General features: G+C 39.3%; 2 protein-coding genes across 7 annotated transcripts in view; one reads left to right on the top strand and one right to left on the bottom strand.

Moving 5' to 3' along the window:
• Nucleotides 1-1,132: 1,132 nt before the first annotated feature.
• Nucleotides 1,133-11,519, bottom strand: ATG12 (autophagy related 12). Of its 2 annotated transcripts, XM_015140614.3 has the most exons (4): nucleotides 11,341-11,519; nucleotides 7,564-7,700; nucleotides 2,596-2,658; nucleotides 1,133-1,555 (listed from the first exon to the last, which is right to left on the bottom strand). In XM_015140614.3, the coding sequence occupies exons 1-4, from the start codon at nucleotides 11,501-11,503 to the stop codon at nucleotides 1,496-1,498; spliced, it is 423 nt and encodes a 140-aa protein (XP_014996100.3). In that variant the 5' UTR covers nucleotides 11,504-11,519; the 3' UTR covers nucleotides 1,133-1,495. The 2 variants fall into 2 exon arrangements, with proteins under 2 accessions (XP_014996100.3, XP_077861240.1); XM_078005114.1 differs by lacking the exon at nucleotides 7,564-7,700.
• Nucleotides 11,520-11,839: 320 nt separating this feature from the next.
• The window catches only part of AP3S1 (adaptor related protein complex 3 subunit sigma 1), a 158,330-nt gene continuing 154,151 nt past the window's right edge, over nucleotides 11,840-16,018 (top strand). For all 5 annotated transcript variants that reach the window (XM_028849668.2, XM_015140612.3, XM_001086177.5 and 2 more), the window contains exon 1: nucleotides 11,840-12,060. In XM_028849668.2, the coding sequence (XP_028705501.1) occupies nucleotides 11,992-12,060 (69 nt within the window). In that variant the 5' untranslated portion in view covers nucleotides 11,840-11,991. The remainder of the gene's footprint in view (nucleotides 12,061-16,018) is intronic.

A 16,018-nucleotide genomic window follows, 5' to 3' on the forward strand; every position in this document is an offset into this window, starting at 1 on the left:
AGGTCTATCATCTGAAACCTCAGTGGCAAACATAAAAAATTCAACATATTTTTATTTGTTAAATATATTAATATAATTAAATATATTCCTTCAGTTAACTGAAGCGGACAAAACTGGAGAACAGATCTTTTCCATACTCAACTTATTTAACTTTAAAATGATATTACTTGGAATTCTACTACATACCATCTTAGATCCTGTTTTGAAATTCCATTCACATTCCATTTGATTTACTAGAATGCTTTTTTTTTTTTTTTTGGAGAATGGGATCTCACTCTGTTGCCCAGCAGGAATGCCACAGTACAATCATGACTCACTATACCCTTGAACTCCTGGGCTCAGGGGATCCTCTTGCCTCTGCAGCTTAATAATTTTTTTTTTAATTTTTATTTTTTTGTAGAGTTGGGGAAATTGCCTTGTTATCCAGGCTGGTCTCAAACTTGTGGCCTCACACAATCCCCACACCTCGGCCTTCCAAAGTGCTGGGATTACAGGTGTAAGCCACCGTGGCTGATCTGGAATGCTTTCTAAAAATATGGCATTACAAATATAATACTGAACGAAGATAAAAAAGGTTAAATCTCACTTCAAGAAATTATCAGTCTAACAGCATCAGTAAAAATGGTACTTTTAGTCAGGGCATAAAATACACAATAAGGCTATTTTTCAGTTATTGAGTGCTTTCAAGTTGGAAAATGCATTATGAAACACTCAAAAAGATGTTACCGGGTTTACTCATCAAGTGCTTTTGACACTATATAAATGACAGAATAACACCACAGTTAGGTGATTGGGACTCAAGAATCCTTAAATGATGGTACTGAAAACAGGTATATGACTTATTTGTCCAGAATTTGTATTATAACATAACCATGTGTTTTGTCTAAAATTACAGTCTTTCCGTCTGTCCAACGTGCTTGCTCTCCTGGCTAGATATTACCTAAAAATTAGCAAAAACAGCCATTTTCCCTATTACTCCGCAGCAAAGATGTGAAACCAAAGTGCCTAATCTTTCCTGCCTGGTGGGCTGCCCTCTACTGGATTCTTTGAGGTACTCAGCCAGCAGGTCAATGTGACTATTTTTAAGAAGGTAAACAGAGACATAAATGTAAACGTTAAAAAAAAAGGAACCTTTTAGTATATTAACTTTTATCATGAAAACAATTTCAGTCATTTTGAGAACTGGCAATGAAGATGCTTATACAGTCTTAGTCTCCTTTCCAACCTTGGAGGCAGATCTGCAGCAATAACAGTAACAAGTAGGAGCAATGGGTGTACTATAATGACCATCTTTTATGATGATTGGTGTATTAATACAAATCACATTTTTTTGAGTCCATTCATGCTATGGATGTTTTCTTATGCATAAAAATAGAGTAAACACATACTGAATAGATCACATCTGTTAAGTCTCTTGCCACAAGCAGCAAAACTTTTCAGAGCTGTCTCTTCTGTGAAAATCCATCTTATGTAGCAAGTTGATTTTCTTTGTGGTTCATCCCCATGCCTGAGACTTGCAGTAATGTAAAACCAGTTTACCATCACTGCCAAAACACTACAAAAAAAGGCAACAAATCAAACTCAATCTTTATTATTCTTAGATGAAACTAAGAAAATAAATGCCACATGTATCATTAATATCCACACATGTACACTAAGTTACTTATGTTACAGGCTATCTCTTTCAAAGGATGCCTGTTTCTACCAGACACATATTAATAATCCGAAGTGTTTAATAAAATCTGTCCTTTAAGCATCTTAGGCATGAATGAGTTTATGTATTTTAATCTTGTCCTTTCTCTACATCTCCAACCACAATGTATGTAATTTCAGCTGTTTTCTAGTAGTGGTGCTACTAGGTGTACTCTAATGACTATTGCAATGACACTGTAAGATGTTGAACAAAGTCATTCTTACGCTGTTTTTTCAATTTCTTGTAGGCAGATTTGGATAACAGATTATAAGAACAATGCAGAAGAAATCAACCATAAAGAAAAAGTCTTACTTTCTAAGAATTACAAAGATGACTTTGAAATATAATTTATTCCTTGGTTCTTCAATAACTGTATAATTTATTAAGATCTTACTATGATCAAGATGTTAGATAACAGAACAAGAAAGTCATCTTTTCTTCTATCCCAGACAATTAAGAATGGCATGCTGGACGGGCGCGGTGGCTCATGCCTGTAATCCCAGCACTTTGGGAGGCCAAGGTGAGTAGATCTCACAAGGTCAGTGGATCGAGACCACCCTGGCAAACATGGTGAAACCCTGTCGCTACTAAAAATAAAAAAAAAACAAATCAGCCGGGTGTGGTGGCATGTGCTTGTAGTCCCAGCTACTCGGGAGAGCAAGACAGGAGAATTGCTTGAACCCAGGAGGCGGAGGTTGCAGTGAGCTGAGATCATGCCACTGCACTCCAGCTTGGGCAACAGAGTGAGACTCGGTCTCAAAAAACAAAACAAAACAAAACAAAAGAATGGCATGCCATCTCTTGAAATAAAAATGTGAATTAACAATACTACACAATATACATATTATACAGATGTGCATACTCCATTAAGAAAAAAAAGCAATACATATATATTTTTTTACCTCATACAGAGTTCCAACTTCTTGGTCTGGGGAAGGAGCAAAGGACTGATTCACATAAATAAACTACAAGAAAGGAGAGAAAAACAGAGATGTTTAAGGGTATCCTGATTAATCTGCATTTTTCTGCATTCCAATCAGCTAGCTATTTCGTATTGTTTTCACAATTGAAGAAAGCTTCTCTGAACTCCTAACTTTTCTAGTCAATTCAAAGAGATCTTTATGAAGATCTCATTTTTCCTCCAGAGGAATAAAAATAACACAATTCCAGTTCCTAGAACAGTGGTTCCTAACTTTTTATAACTAAGAAACTTTTAAATATTTTTTACAAATAGCTTTTGAAGGGCTAGCTATTCAAGAAATTACATTATCATAAAAATGTCCCCACTTACCCATAAAGAATTTCCCCTAAGAAAATTACACACACACACAGTCAAAAATCAGTATGTCTAATATTCAAGGTAGTTTGTGCACTTTCCTTGGGTAAATGTATGACATATATACTTAGGTTTTTTATAAAGTCACTTAAAGGCAAATGAACAAGGAAAAAAGTAACAAAATTAAAACCTTATAACCTTGCTCTTTGAAGGATTCGCTGCTCAATGTTTCAGTTTAGTCTGTTTTTACTAAAATATTTCTAGTACTTAAAAAAAGTCACAGTGTCCAAGTGCCTTCTAATAATTTTCTTTTTGGAAAACAAAACATTATATGCAGGTAACATATTTAGTTTTCCTTTAATATCCAAATTTGGGACTAAAATGTCCTGGATTAAACTTAGTATTAAAAAAAAAAGTATCAGAATAGTTGGTTGACAGATACTATTTTGATCACCAACCATGAACAATCAATATTGCTCGCATCTCTCTTAGCCAACATAGTGTGGTGATTAAGTGTACAGGCTCTACTGAGCCACATCTGGGTTTGAATCCTAGCTTTAAATACAAATAATCTCTCATCCTCTTTATTTGTAAGATATGGAAAATAATAGTAACTATACCTCTTGGGTCTGTTGGGAAAGACAAAATGAGATAATGCACTAAGTATCAGTGCCTGGTGTATGTACTCAAGAGGTGTTATTGTTAAATTTAAATAGTTCATGCTGAAATATCAATTCGTGGTTACGGCTGAGTAGAGTTCTGGCACAAAAATTTCAGAACTGTAACAGAAAACGATGTGCATTTTAATGTGAATTTTTTGTAATACAAATAAAATTTGTGTTCAGTGCCTGACAATTTATGAGCAAATCCAGATTTTACTCTTGTACATTATAAATGAGGGGAAGGGCTCTCAATAACAGCTTAGTTTATTTTATCAGTGTCGATGATGTGCTGAGAATTGTACACGGAACTATGAAGATTAATGTGACCTCTTCCCTCAATGAGCTTATAATCTATAGGAGAGGCAGACACACATGAATAAATATGGGTGAGAAAAGTACATCTAATGAAGTATATAGCATACAGAAATGTACACTAGTCTAGCCTAGCAAAAGGGTCAGGGACAGCTTTGTGGGAAATAAGCAGGATTTAACCAGGTGAAGAAAGTAGTAATTAGGACTTCTTAGGCAAAGGAGACAAAGAGTAAGATGGTGTTGTGTTCACAGAAAACAGCAGACTAGATGGAGCAGAGAACCAACCGAAGGAATTCAATGTGATTTTTTAACAGGTGTTAATTGGAAATTTTAAAAAAGCAATTCAGTTAGTTTAAAAGAGATAAAGCTCTATATAAGTAACAGGTTAACATCATCAATTCCACTGTAGAAACGCTAAGTGGCTTATAATTTGTTCCTTTAAAGTAGATGTAGTTACTCCAGGTTCGTGAAAGTAAAATTCCATGGAACTATTATTTCCAAACTACAAGAACTTGGGCAGACAAAATTAGTTAGTTTTATTAATTACTTTGCCTTTAAATCAGCTTTTTTTCTTTTTACTTTTAAATCAGCAGTCTTTAAATTGATGTCTCTAGTTATTCTGGTTATAAAGCTCTCTGTCTAGTAGATTCCTCATGGATTCATTGGAATAGCATTTTCTGCTAATAGTTTGTGCCCCGATTAAGTCAGTTATGCAGGATATGAAAGCCTTATTTCACTTTTTCCTTAAGCATCTTTGCTGTCAAGGTTTGATGACAGCCTAATTTTCTAAGTCATGCCTTCTTTCCCAACCCCTACATTTCCAAATGATTTCAAGTCCAGTAATTTTAACAGAATGCATCCTGGTGTTCATTATTCTGGGTTGATACTCTCAGGTACTTGGGATGTTTTTTCTATATGTAGTTTGAAATCTCTTAAAATGACATTTTTACAGTATTTTTTCTGTTCCCTTGCTCTGGTTTTTTTCTTCACAGACTCTTGTCCAAAGGCTGACTCACTTTTAAATTTTTTTCATCTATTTTTCATAACCCATTATCCGTTGTTTACGTTCCTCCTACTTTAGTCTCCGTTTCTGAAATAATTTTCTTTTATTTCTAATTCTTTTCCTGAGCTCTGTCACTTCATTTCTTAGTTTTACTAAAGCTGATCATTGTTTTTCTTTCATGTCTTATACTATCTTCTTGTTTTTAGCTCGTTTTGAAATACAAGGTTCCAGTTTTCGACTTGTCTTACAGGCATATTTTTCTGGCTTGATTTCATCGTCTCTGGGGATGTTGTTCTTTCCCGCATCTCTTTTTTCTTGTAACACTGTACGGAATTTGACCTTGTTATTGTTTTTATGTGAAATTAGTTTTCCTCAATTTTTAGAATGAGGTGAATTAGGGTAGTTTTTCTAACTTCATAGTGCTCCCCCTGTTGTTTTTTGTATACTGTTCAAAACGATGGAGGCCTGCTTTGAGCTTTCTAAGTTCTGTTTCCCTCCATTTTGATCTGGTCTTTCTCTTTCCTTCCTTTCTCATGTCTCTACCCTTTTTAATTTTCATTTCACTTCCCAAAATTTCTCCTCAGTATGGGGTCCTGGAGCCCTCCTGGGTCTATTTTGAGATTGCTTGAGCCCTTCAAGTCCTCCTTAGTGCAAATACATTGTTATCACGTGCTACAGGAGAGGGCAAAACTCCTCTCAGTCGGCTTCTATTCTTAAATTGGCTCACTTTGCTTCTCAGTCAGGATCTATTAGCGCTTTTGAGGTTCTTCTTGTCTCAGTGCTGTCAGATGCCAACCCTGTTTCTTACTGCTTCTTTCAGCACAGATGCTGATACCATGCAGGTCCTGTGGTTCCTGGTGGTTTGCCCCCACCAACATGTGTTTTGGGGCTCATGAGGATATCTTATCACCTAGTTTTGTTACAAACACTAATCATGAGTTTTTGGTTTTGCTATCTAGTTGACTAAGTTTTGTGAGAATTCAGAGAGATTCACGCATGCCTTCTGATACCACTATCTTCCCAGAATTCCTAGCATTACTTTTTTTCCTTTAATGTCCATTTTGCTAGATAAAACTCAGAAGATACCAGTTTTAGTTTAATCTAGGAAAATGATGAAATAATTTTTTATGTTTCCTATTGCTTAAATGGGAAAGGATAATCATATTCACTACAAAGGCTTTAATTTAACCTTTATGAAATTGTTTACATAGGGTAAAATGGTTGAATGACGGCAATTTTATGTGGTTCAACCTACTATGTATTGGTATCAATCCAGTCCTTTCAGGTTACTGAATGAATATAGGCAATACAAAATTTCAAGACTCTTAACAGAGAACACAGTATCATTTCATCTTTTTAAAATCTCCATGTATTTCTAAACTAATGCATTAAATTAGTCAGTACATTTATTTTTACCAACTCTTCATGTTGCATCTTTAGTAAATATATAGCCTCTGCTCATTTCTCTCAAATGTATGTCCTCATTCCCCTGACTTTTCCATTTAGCTTCACCTTTGTGAGAGCACTTGCAGCCAAACTCTTAGATCAGAGTCAGTTTTTTGCTCCTCCCTGACAAAAAGAAATTCCAACATGTCCTGCTTTAATGATAGTTCACTTGCTTTACCCATGCACACACCTGTGTTCAGAAGCAAATAATTCCCCCTAGCACCCCCACACAAAAATTCCTGATTTTATTTAAAAAATACATAGCGATTCTTCAACTACCTATTCACTCATGCTACCTGAGTTAATACTATCCAAGATTGTGATCTATTTGCAGATAAAGGTGTCTGATATATATAAATTGTATATATAAAAAACACTTAATATGCCAAATACATGTAGACATTTAAATTTCTGTAGTCAAATGCCAAGTTAAAATGCAGTGGCATTTAAAGAATTAACCTTTACTACAACTGCCCCTGTGAAGTGCTTAATGTGTACTGTGACATGAAATATTTCTTAGTTCTTTTACAATATATGGCAAAGATACATTGCTTATCTCAAGAAAAATAGGAAAAAAGTAACTGCTATCAAAACAAATTGAAAAAATCCAAAACTTTTATAGTAATGTACAGATATTGTAATGCTCTATGATAGATTTTTCTGCACGGGTATTCAGTGACTTTCTGAGGAAAACAATACAGGAGGCATAAATAAACTGGTTCACATTGTAAAACAAATCTAAAACATTTCATTTCAGAATTCCCCAGAGAATCCTTTGATAAAGTATATAAACTCCACTAACAAGAGATAAGGCAGGGCACAGTGGCACACTCATGTAATTCCAGCACTTCTGAGGTGGCCCCGTCTCTACTAAAAACACAAAAATTAGCCAGGCGTGGTGGTGCACTCCTGTAATCCTGGCTACTCAGGTGGCTGAGGCAGGAGAATCGCCTGAACCAGGAGAAGGTTGCAGTGAGTCACTGTACTCCAGCCTGGGCAACAGAGCGAGACTGTCTCAAAGAAAATGAATAAATAAAAATAAAAGGATAAAAGGGCATAACAAAAGCAACATATGTGGCTCCATATGCATTTCTATAAACAACAGTTAATTCATTGTTGCCTAGGAACTACTGCAAATTTTTGTAGGAAAACGTCACTATTGGTTTCATACCAACTGTTCTGAGGCCACAAGTTTTAGAAACTTTTTGATGAAGTCAATGAGTCCTTGGATGGTTCGAGTTCGCTCTACCGCCCACTTCTTTGTTTTCATAATAGGAGTATCTCCCACAGCCTTTAGCAAAATGTCAACTGTAAAAGAATAAAATTTACTGACAATTACATGAAAACATCTAAAGAGAATGGAATATAAAAGACTTAGAAATCAGAAATATTTAATCTACATCCATCTTATGTATTTATGATACTGAAGATATGTGAGAGGTATAAAAATGTTAGATTCTTTTCCGTAATTTTTTTCTTGATCCTACGAAGTTCTCCCAACAGGACTAATTTTTAAAATGCATTTTATCTTAACAGGCAATTCCAAAGAGAATACAAATGATCAATACAAAAACAATATTTAAGTTCACAAAAAGCAAAGTAAAATAATGTCATGTCCCTTTTCACCCACCAAACTACTTAAAATTAAAATAATTACCAGTGTAGATATTACTTCTGAGAATGTAAAATGGTACACTCTTTGTGGAATGCAATATGGTAATACAGATCCCAATAAAGGTATACTTTGATTCAATAATACTTCTAGAAATCTAGTCTAAGAAAATACGAGATGTGTAAAAATTCACTTAAAAACATTTCACCTCCGTTTAAGCATTTATTTTTATATGAAACACTGGTAAACCTAAATATCCAAAGGATATTTGGCGGTGACTGATTAAATGGAATGTAGTAAACAGCATATACTTTAAACTGCCTGAGGTTCAAATCCTGGCTCTGCCATTTGCTGGGTATATATGTGGATATTTAATCTCTCCAACAGCATGTATAATATCTCAAATGCATTAGAAACCATCAAAAACACATTCACATAAATATGGAAGAATATGCACCAAAACGTTATTTCTCATTAGTGACATTGTAGGTAATGGTTACTTGGTTTTACTTATGCTTTTTGTAACTACCAAATTTTCTGTAATAAACTTTTCAATAAAGGAAAGCAGTAAGTTATGAACAATAATAGAACCACCAAAGGCCAAAAAGAAGTTGCAGAAAGAGAAATCTTAAGGTTTCAATGATCCAAAACACAGATATGCAAATCCAAACCCTATGAATCTGTCTCTTGAATAAAGTTATTTGCTAAAAAACAACAAACAAACAAACAAACATCTGGCCAGGCACGGTGAGGTGGCTCACGCCAGTAATCTCAGCGCTTTGGGAGGTCAAGGAAGGAGGATCACTTGAGGTCAGGAGTTCAAGAGGGCCCAGTCCCCTTCCAACTTCTTGTTCAAGACTAGCCTGGCCAACATGGTGAAACCCCGTCTCTACTAAAAATACAAAAAATTAGCCAGGGGTGGTGGTGCATGCCTGTAATCCCAGCTACTTGGGAGGCTGAGACAGGGGAATCACTTGAACCCGGGATGCGGAGGTTGCAGTGAGCCGAGATGCGCCACTGCACTCCAGCCTGGGTGACACACTGAGACATCCTCTCAAAAAAAAAAAAAAAAAAAAAAGACATCTGCAGTCAAAAACCAAGACACATTGAAAGCAAAATAGTGTATTGCTGCCCCCTAAAGTTAACTCTACTCTACTACACCCTTCTTGCTCCATTCTTTTGGTATTAAATGTTGGAGCCGAAAGATCAGAGGTCAATTTATTCAAGTTTACCCCTGGAATGAAGGCATCTAGAACACATGATGCATGCACATTTTATCTTCCTACTAAAGAACTAATTATCCTAGGCCCAGTTACCTCGGGAATAGGAATGTATTTGGAGAAAACATGGGATTTTATTTATCCTATCTTTCATACCTCCCTTCACTGCTCCCTCAATCCCCTGGGGCTATCAGTAAATCGATTAACGCAATTAAACATTTCCAGAAAGTGAAGCAGAAAATATCATGAGTTATGCTACCTCAGGAAGAAGTGTAAGACAGTGAGAAACTAGAGAAGGAAAATAATTTCATTACAGTTGCCCTCTCTTTTTAATTTTAAAGGTAATTTGCCTGTAGTTTTGAACCCCGGATACACATTAGAATCAACTAGGAAAACACTTACTCCCCAGGTAACCTAACATACCGCCAGTGCCAAAACCTTGGTCTGTTTCAACAATCTTTCTTCTGTAGATTAAAACAAAGGCTGAGGATACAAAACAGTTAAGCTGCTTTCATCAGATTATCCTCAACAAATGATGACAACCTCAAGGTAGGAATAGTTAGAAATAGGTTAGGAATAGAAAGTTTTATATTGGAGAGGCAAACTCAAATGCTAACAAGAGCCAGAAAATAAAAATCTGATCCTTAAATGACAGTTCAATTTGCAAAAAATACTGTTCAGACCAAGAAAATATGCCCTCGGGCAATATTTCGATTGTAAGCCACTGTTTTTTTAGCTTCTGTTTCACACAGCTATCATCAGGGTCAAGTAATAAGCTTTTGACTAAGACTGTTAGACCTTAAAACGAATCTCGGAAAGTCCGCTCTTGCCTATAGTACATTGGAAGAAAAAACGCAACAAAAAACTGTAAAACCTGCGGAATTCTTTTGAAGAAAGATTCTAGCGGCTATCCATGAAGTCTCACAGTGCATCACGTGGAAATGGGAGTCTGACTTAAAGGGGGAGGGGGGCAGTCTTGGGAGAGAATTATCCTCCACAGCAGCAGAAGTTGAAGAAAAGGCAATGAGACCAATGTCTTTTTTTTTTTTTTTTTTTTTTTTTTTTTTGAGGTGGAGTTCGCTCTTGTTGTCTAGGCTGGAGTGCAACAGCGCGACCTCCGCTCACTGCCACCTCCGCCTCGTGTGTTCAAGCGACTCTCCTGCTTCAGCCTCCCGAGTAGCTGGGATTACCGGCGCGCGCCACCACGCCCAGCTAATTTTTATATTTTTAGTAAAAACGGAGTCTCAACATGTTGGCCAGGCTGGTCTCGAACTCTTGACCTCAGGTGATCCCCCCGCCTCGGCCTCCCAAAGTGCTGGGATTTACAGGCCTGAGCCACCGCGCCCTGCCAGAGACCACTGTCATCTTAAGACTGAACGCGGAAAACTTGTCTAAGGACAAAATCAGCCTCTCTGAATCGAGGATGCTTATATGCTGCTTTTCTCATAGGCAACTCTAACTCTAGAGAGTGCTTTAGAACACGTAACCTTGGAAATCTCTTTTACAAAGGAAAACATTCTCAAACAATAAAGGGTTGAGGATAGCTGGTTCAAGCAATGAAATAACTCAAAAAGGTTCCAAAATGTGTTTCTTAAAAAGGTAACATCTATGCCTTTAGCTTTCCCTTAGCAGTCTTCATTTTGCGTAAGAATTTGGTTTTTGGTTTAAGGAGCGAATTCACAACCAACTGGGAGGGGGAAAAAACCAAAAAAGCGAGTAAGTCGGAAGGCGTGAATTCTAATCCAGGCTTTGCCAGTGACCATCCCTACCACCTTAAAACATTATTAAAATAATTAGCTCCTGTGTTAAGTACCTGGAATTACCGAGAACCCCCACTCAGCTCCCTCCCTCCTTCAAAGAGCTCGCAGTCTGGCCAACTCAAATAATATAGAAAGGGGTGTGGCAGCCAAGTATCAGGACCTACACCGACAGACATAGTATTTTAACACTCAACTCATAAGCCTTAAAAATCAAAAAGTACACTTCTTCTGATGACTAGTCAAAATGCAGGTCTAGGACGGGAGTTCCTCTAAATTTTGCTTCTTTACTGGCCGCCACCCCCAGTCGGATGCAATCTGAACCTCCCGCCTCTCTGCCCGGAAATAAATTCAGTTACTTTTTTTCTTGGTGTCGCCAGCAGGTTCCTCTGTTCCCGGGGAAACTGCAGCGGAAGACGGGGGCTCCGGGGTGGTTGTTTCTGGGGAGACCTCCGTAAGTCCTTCCCCTCCAGCAGCACTTGAGGGAGGAAGCTGCAACATGGACTGCGGCTCCTCCGCCATCTTGCTTGGAGAGATTGGAGAGCGGAAGTAGCGATTGAGCGCGTGCAGTGGGCGTGCTTTTTCTCCAGAGAGCGTAGCAAAGGAGGCGCCGGAGACGGGGAACCCAATTCCACAGTGAAACTTGGTGTTCCTGGCAAGTCATTCAAATCGAAGCTGTGGCAGACTTCTGAACGTTAATAACGCAACATGTGTTTCTCCGCGACTACAGACCTCAGTAAAGGAGAGGTGGGCAACGTCTCCGTGCTTGGTCGAATGCGCACACTCCCCTGTTAGGCCGCTGGCTCGGACCTACAAATGTTTCCGCTTTCCTCAGTGCCTGCCCCGCCCAGGCCCCGCCTCTCGGGCCCCGCCCGGCGACACGGGAGCGCGCGCGGGCGCGTACGGGAGGGGGCGGGTGGGGAAGGATCGCCGGCGAGATTACGAGGCGAGGCTCGTGCGCCCGCCCCCGCCCTGGCCCCCAGTGCCCACCCGGTCGGCCCGGCACAGCCATGATTAAGGCGATCCTAATCTTCAACAACCACGGGAAGCCGCGGCTCTCCAAGTTCTACCAACCCTACGTGAGTATCCAGCTGCTGCTGATCCGGGCGAGGGGGAGTCGTTGGCGACGGGCAGCGCCCAGCGCGGCTTCCTCAGAGCGACCCCCTCCGGCGCGCTGCGGCCCTTCTCCCATCCTGGCCGCCTGGCTCTCGCCGGCTGTCAGCCTCCCGGTGGGTGTGGACGGGGTGCCCACCTCCCTGCCGCGCGGTCAGCCACCGACGTGGCTTTGCCCGGGCGGTTCCTCCGCCCGTCGGTGGGCTGCGTGCCTTCCCGGCTGCGCGGGCGAGGCCCTGGAGACTTCCCGGTGCCTGGCCCTCGCCGATCGGGCAGCGGCAGCCCACCCGCGCCCCGGAGCCCTGCGCCCCGGCCCCAAGAGCCAATCCCGCGCGACTGCCTTGTGCCGCCCGCGGCTGCAGTTAGCCCGGGAGGAGGAAGACCGGGCGGGACTTGTTCTTCTCGCCCCCCTCCCCCGACTCCCAGCCTTTCCAAGTGGACTTCTTTCTGTTCTTTGGACAGATGGGCTACTGGTTTTCACTGTAATCCTCTCATAGGGCAGGAACTTTGGCTTCCTGCGTTTGATAACTGCACGCTCTGTACAGTCTCTCTCCTGTATGTTTCGATACGTGACCGACTGCCCAGTGTGACTTTCAGGTGCCTCCTTATTAAAGAGGAAGATACGTGAGGACCTAATGTTTTTATCAGGCCTTTTAGCAGCTGGCTGCAAATTATTGACCCTCGAAGTAACCGGCGACGTTTGTAGTTGAGTGATTGGAACTGTGGTTCTATACGTAAAAGTTATGATTCTTTACCTAAAAGTTTTAGGTTCTATACCTAAAAGTTAAGCTTCTGGTTTGGCATTTTTCCACGTATGGGAATTTGCCATCATTTATAGTTTTTTTCTATTTATGAAGAATAGTAGCATTTGTAGAACTTCTCTTTTAGATGTGTGAATACTGTTTAGTATGGACAAGTGCAGGAGGCATTAAGGTAGTAGAGATAAGTGATTTATTGATGATCGAGGAAGGGTTTTATAGAGGTATGTGCTCATCTGAGCGAAAATTCACTAGCTGAAACACATAAAATTGGGTTCCCAGTGGTAGGATTAATGTGAGGTGTAACTGTTGTGTGGTATTGTGGCACTTTGCTTATAGCCAGAAATGAGCTTTCAATTCAATTTTGAAATTGTGCCAAGGCTAACACTTTTATGCAGATAAGTCCCAGATGGAAATCAATCTTGCCGTTACAAAGTAAATGTTAAAATGTCAGTTTGCCTAAAATGATAATGCAGTCTGTGGAGGTGTTAGTTGAAGTGAGAAATCTTGAGCTTATTCTTCATTTTTTTTTCAGTTGTTTTGCTTTTGCTAGCTATAAAGAATATTTTCTGCTACTCCTGTGTGGTTTTAATTTAGTATAACTTAAATACTGATGGTCTGTTTAAAAATTCTACATCATTCTGTAATCCAGCTTAAATTCTAGTTGATCCTCCCGAGTGAAAAAAATGCCATTAACTTTACCTGTTTGTTAAAAGATAGTACCGGCCTTTATTGAAGGAATCTTTTTCATAACCATTTTGCCAGTGTCATCCATTTGCAGTATAAAAAAGGTATGTTGCAATAGTGAAACAATTCAAAAAATTATTTTTCCATATCTAAACTTAAGCAATGTTCAAAACAGTGCGTTTTCTGGCTAATCCATATAATCAGTGTATACTATTCGTGTAGTATAGAATGTAACTATCTACTGAAAAATGCATTTAATTTAGAAACTCAGGAATCTGCCTTTCCCTTGTCCAAAAGTGGAACAGAAGTATTGTTTACCATCACTCACTAGGTAGCAGTGACGGTTAATGTGGGAAGAGGCAGTTCTGGCAGCAGTGGCAGCTCTGGTGGCATTTTTGGCCGTTGTATGAGTGACAGTGCCACTGAGGGCAGAGAGCTAGAAGATATATAAAGAAGAATCTGGTGGTCACTGGCCATGTATAAGTGGAGTATGAGAAGTTGTTTCTGTGTATTAAGTTTCTATAAGTTGGGTTTTGCTGAGTGTGGTTTTTTTTGTCTTTCGGGAATAATTTAAGATTATTTACATATTTGCTTCCTCCACTAGACCATAACCTTTTTGAGGACAGTTATTTTTTTTTCATTCATTCATTCCATCAGTTTGTCGACAGATATTTAATTCATGCCTACCATATGCAGAAACAGTTTTAAAATCTGAAGATGAACAGATAACTTTTGCCCTTGCTTGAGAAACATAGATAGAGCTATTAAGGAGTAGGCTATATTATAGCATGCCAGATAGTATTAAGTGCTGTGGAAAAAAAATAAAGCACGGAAGAGTCTTAGAGACTGAGAGGATGACAGTTGAAAATAGGATAGTCTGGTAAGTTCTCACTGAGAAGGTGGCATTTGAGCAAAGACTTGAACAAGGTAAGAAAGGCAGCCTTCCAGATATCTAGGGGAAGAGCATCCCAGGTACAAGGAGCAGCAAATGCAAAAACCCTGAAGAGAGTGCCTGTTGGAAGAACCCCAGGAATTTCTACATAGCAGGAGCAGACTGTGTAAGGGAACATGAGTTGAAAGTGTCTGTGTAGGGCGTCATTCTATTCTTGCTGCCTGGAATGTCCTTCCTTTCCGTTGCCACGTGTACAAATTCAACCCCTTGTTCTAGGCCCAGCACAAACGTCACCTAAACAGTCTGTGAAGCCTTTGATCTTGCTCAAAGGCTCCTCTTGTGTTTTAGGATTTTATTTTTTATCTTTGTTATGGCACAATATTCTTGTTCACAGTCTGTAATTCCTCGTGGCAGCCATCCTATAGAATACTTGAAGGAACGTATGAGATTTTAGAGATATTTGTGTCATTCTTAGCAGTCAACACTGAGGCTTGAACATAGAAAACTAACTCTTTGCTAAATGCATTTATTTAGAATCTCCTAGCTTGGGATAGAGTTTGGATTAGAATTGACTTCCTGAGTTTCCGTCTGTCTTTTAAAATGTAGTCCTTCACTAACTAGAGGTTTTACAAATTTCTGCCTTTAGCATAAAAGTAGTGATGGAATACCTGTTACTCAGCTGTTTCTGTTTTAAGAGGTCTCTAAGACGTATATGTCCAATATGAATAAAAATTTTGAGTTTAATTTATTGAACAATATCTAGGGATGTGACTGAGCTAACGATTCCATATGCTGGCAGGATGCTGAGGTTTGAGTCCAACAGTAATGGTTTAACACTAAGCCATTTGAAAAATGTTTAACCCTTTGCCAACAAGTTTATGCTACTGCATTGCATTTTCATTCCTCGTTTATCTCCCTCATAATATAACAACTTATATATTCATCTGCCCTTTAACAGTGCACATTTCCATTTCATGCTGTAATGGATTGTTAGATTCAGTTGTGGCTCCAAGCTGTTATATGTGAGAAATATGAAGTCACACACCTGTTTTGCTAAACGGAAGTTTTGGTTCATTCTGCTAGAGTTAGACATTACGAATTCAAGTGTGGGCTGGGTGCCTTGGCTCATGCCTGTAATCTCAACACTTTGGGAGGCTGAGGCAGGCGGATCACCTGAGGTCAGGAGTTCAAGACCAGTCTGGCCAACATGGTGAAACCCCATCTCTACTAAAAATACAAAAATTAGCCAGGCATGGTAGCGCACGCCTATAATTGCAGCTACTCGGGAGGCTGAGGTAGGAGAATTGCTTGAACCTGGGGAGGTAGAGGCTACAGTGAGCTGAGATCGTGCCATTGCATTCCAGCCTGGGTGACAGAACGAGACTCCGTCTCAAAAAAAAAAAAAAATTCCAGTCTGTACTCAGAATGCCTCCCTTTTTGTTTTTGCCTTCTATATCCTTGGTCTATGACTGCACAAATTCAAATATTTTTCTTCATTTGTCTTTTTAAGTTGATGCGTAGCTTCAGCGACTTGGCAACAGTAACCTTTAGTCTTTTAATACTTGCCTAACAGTATTTGTGCGTTAC

This window comes from Macaca mulatta, chromosome 6 (genome assembly GCF_049350105.2).
Source record: "Macaca mulatta isolate MMU2019108-1 chromosome 6, T2T-MMU8v2.0, whole genome shotgun sequence".
Lineage (NCBI taxonomy): Eukaryota > Metazoa > Chordata > Mammalia > Primates > Cercopithecidae > Macaca > Macaca mulatta.

What these genes read in the sequence shown, in the direction of transcription:
- ATG12 (XM_015140614.3), bottom strand. Translation starts at nt 11,503, where the DNA reads ATGGCGGAGGAGCCGCAGTCCATGTTGCAGCTTCCTCCCTCAAGTGCT. An exon ending in TGGCGACACCAAGAAAAAAA is followed by an intron (nt 7,701 to 11,340) that starts GTAACTGAATTT and finishes ATTCTTTTACAG; the next exon opens with TTGACATTTTGCTAAAGGCT. An exon ending in TTGTGGCCTCAGAACAGTTG is followed by an intron (nt 2,659 to 7,563) that starts GTATGAAACCAA and finishes CCTTTCTTGTAG; the next exon opens with TTTATTTATGTGAATCAGTC.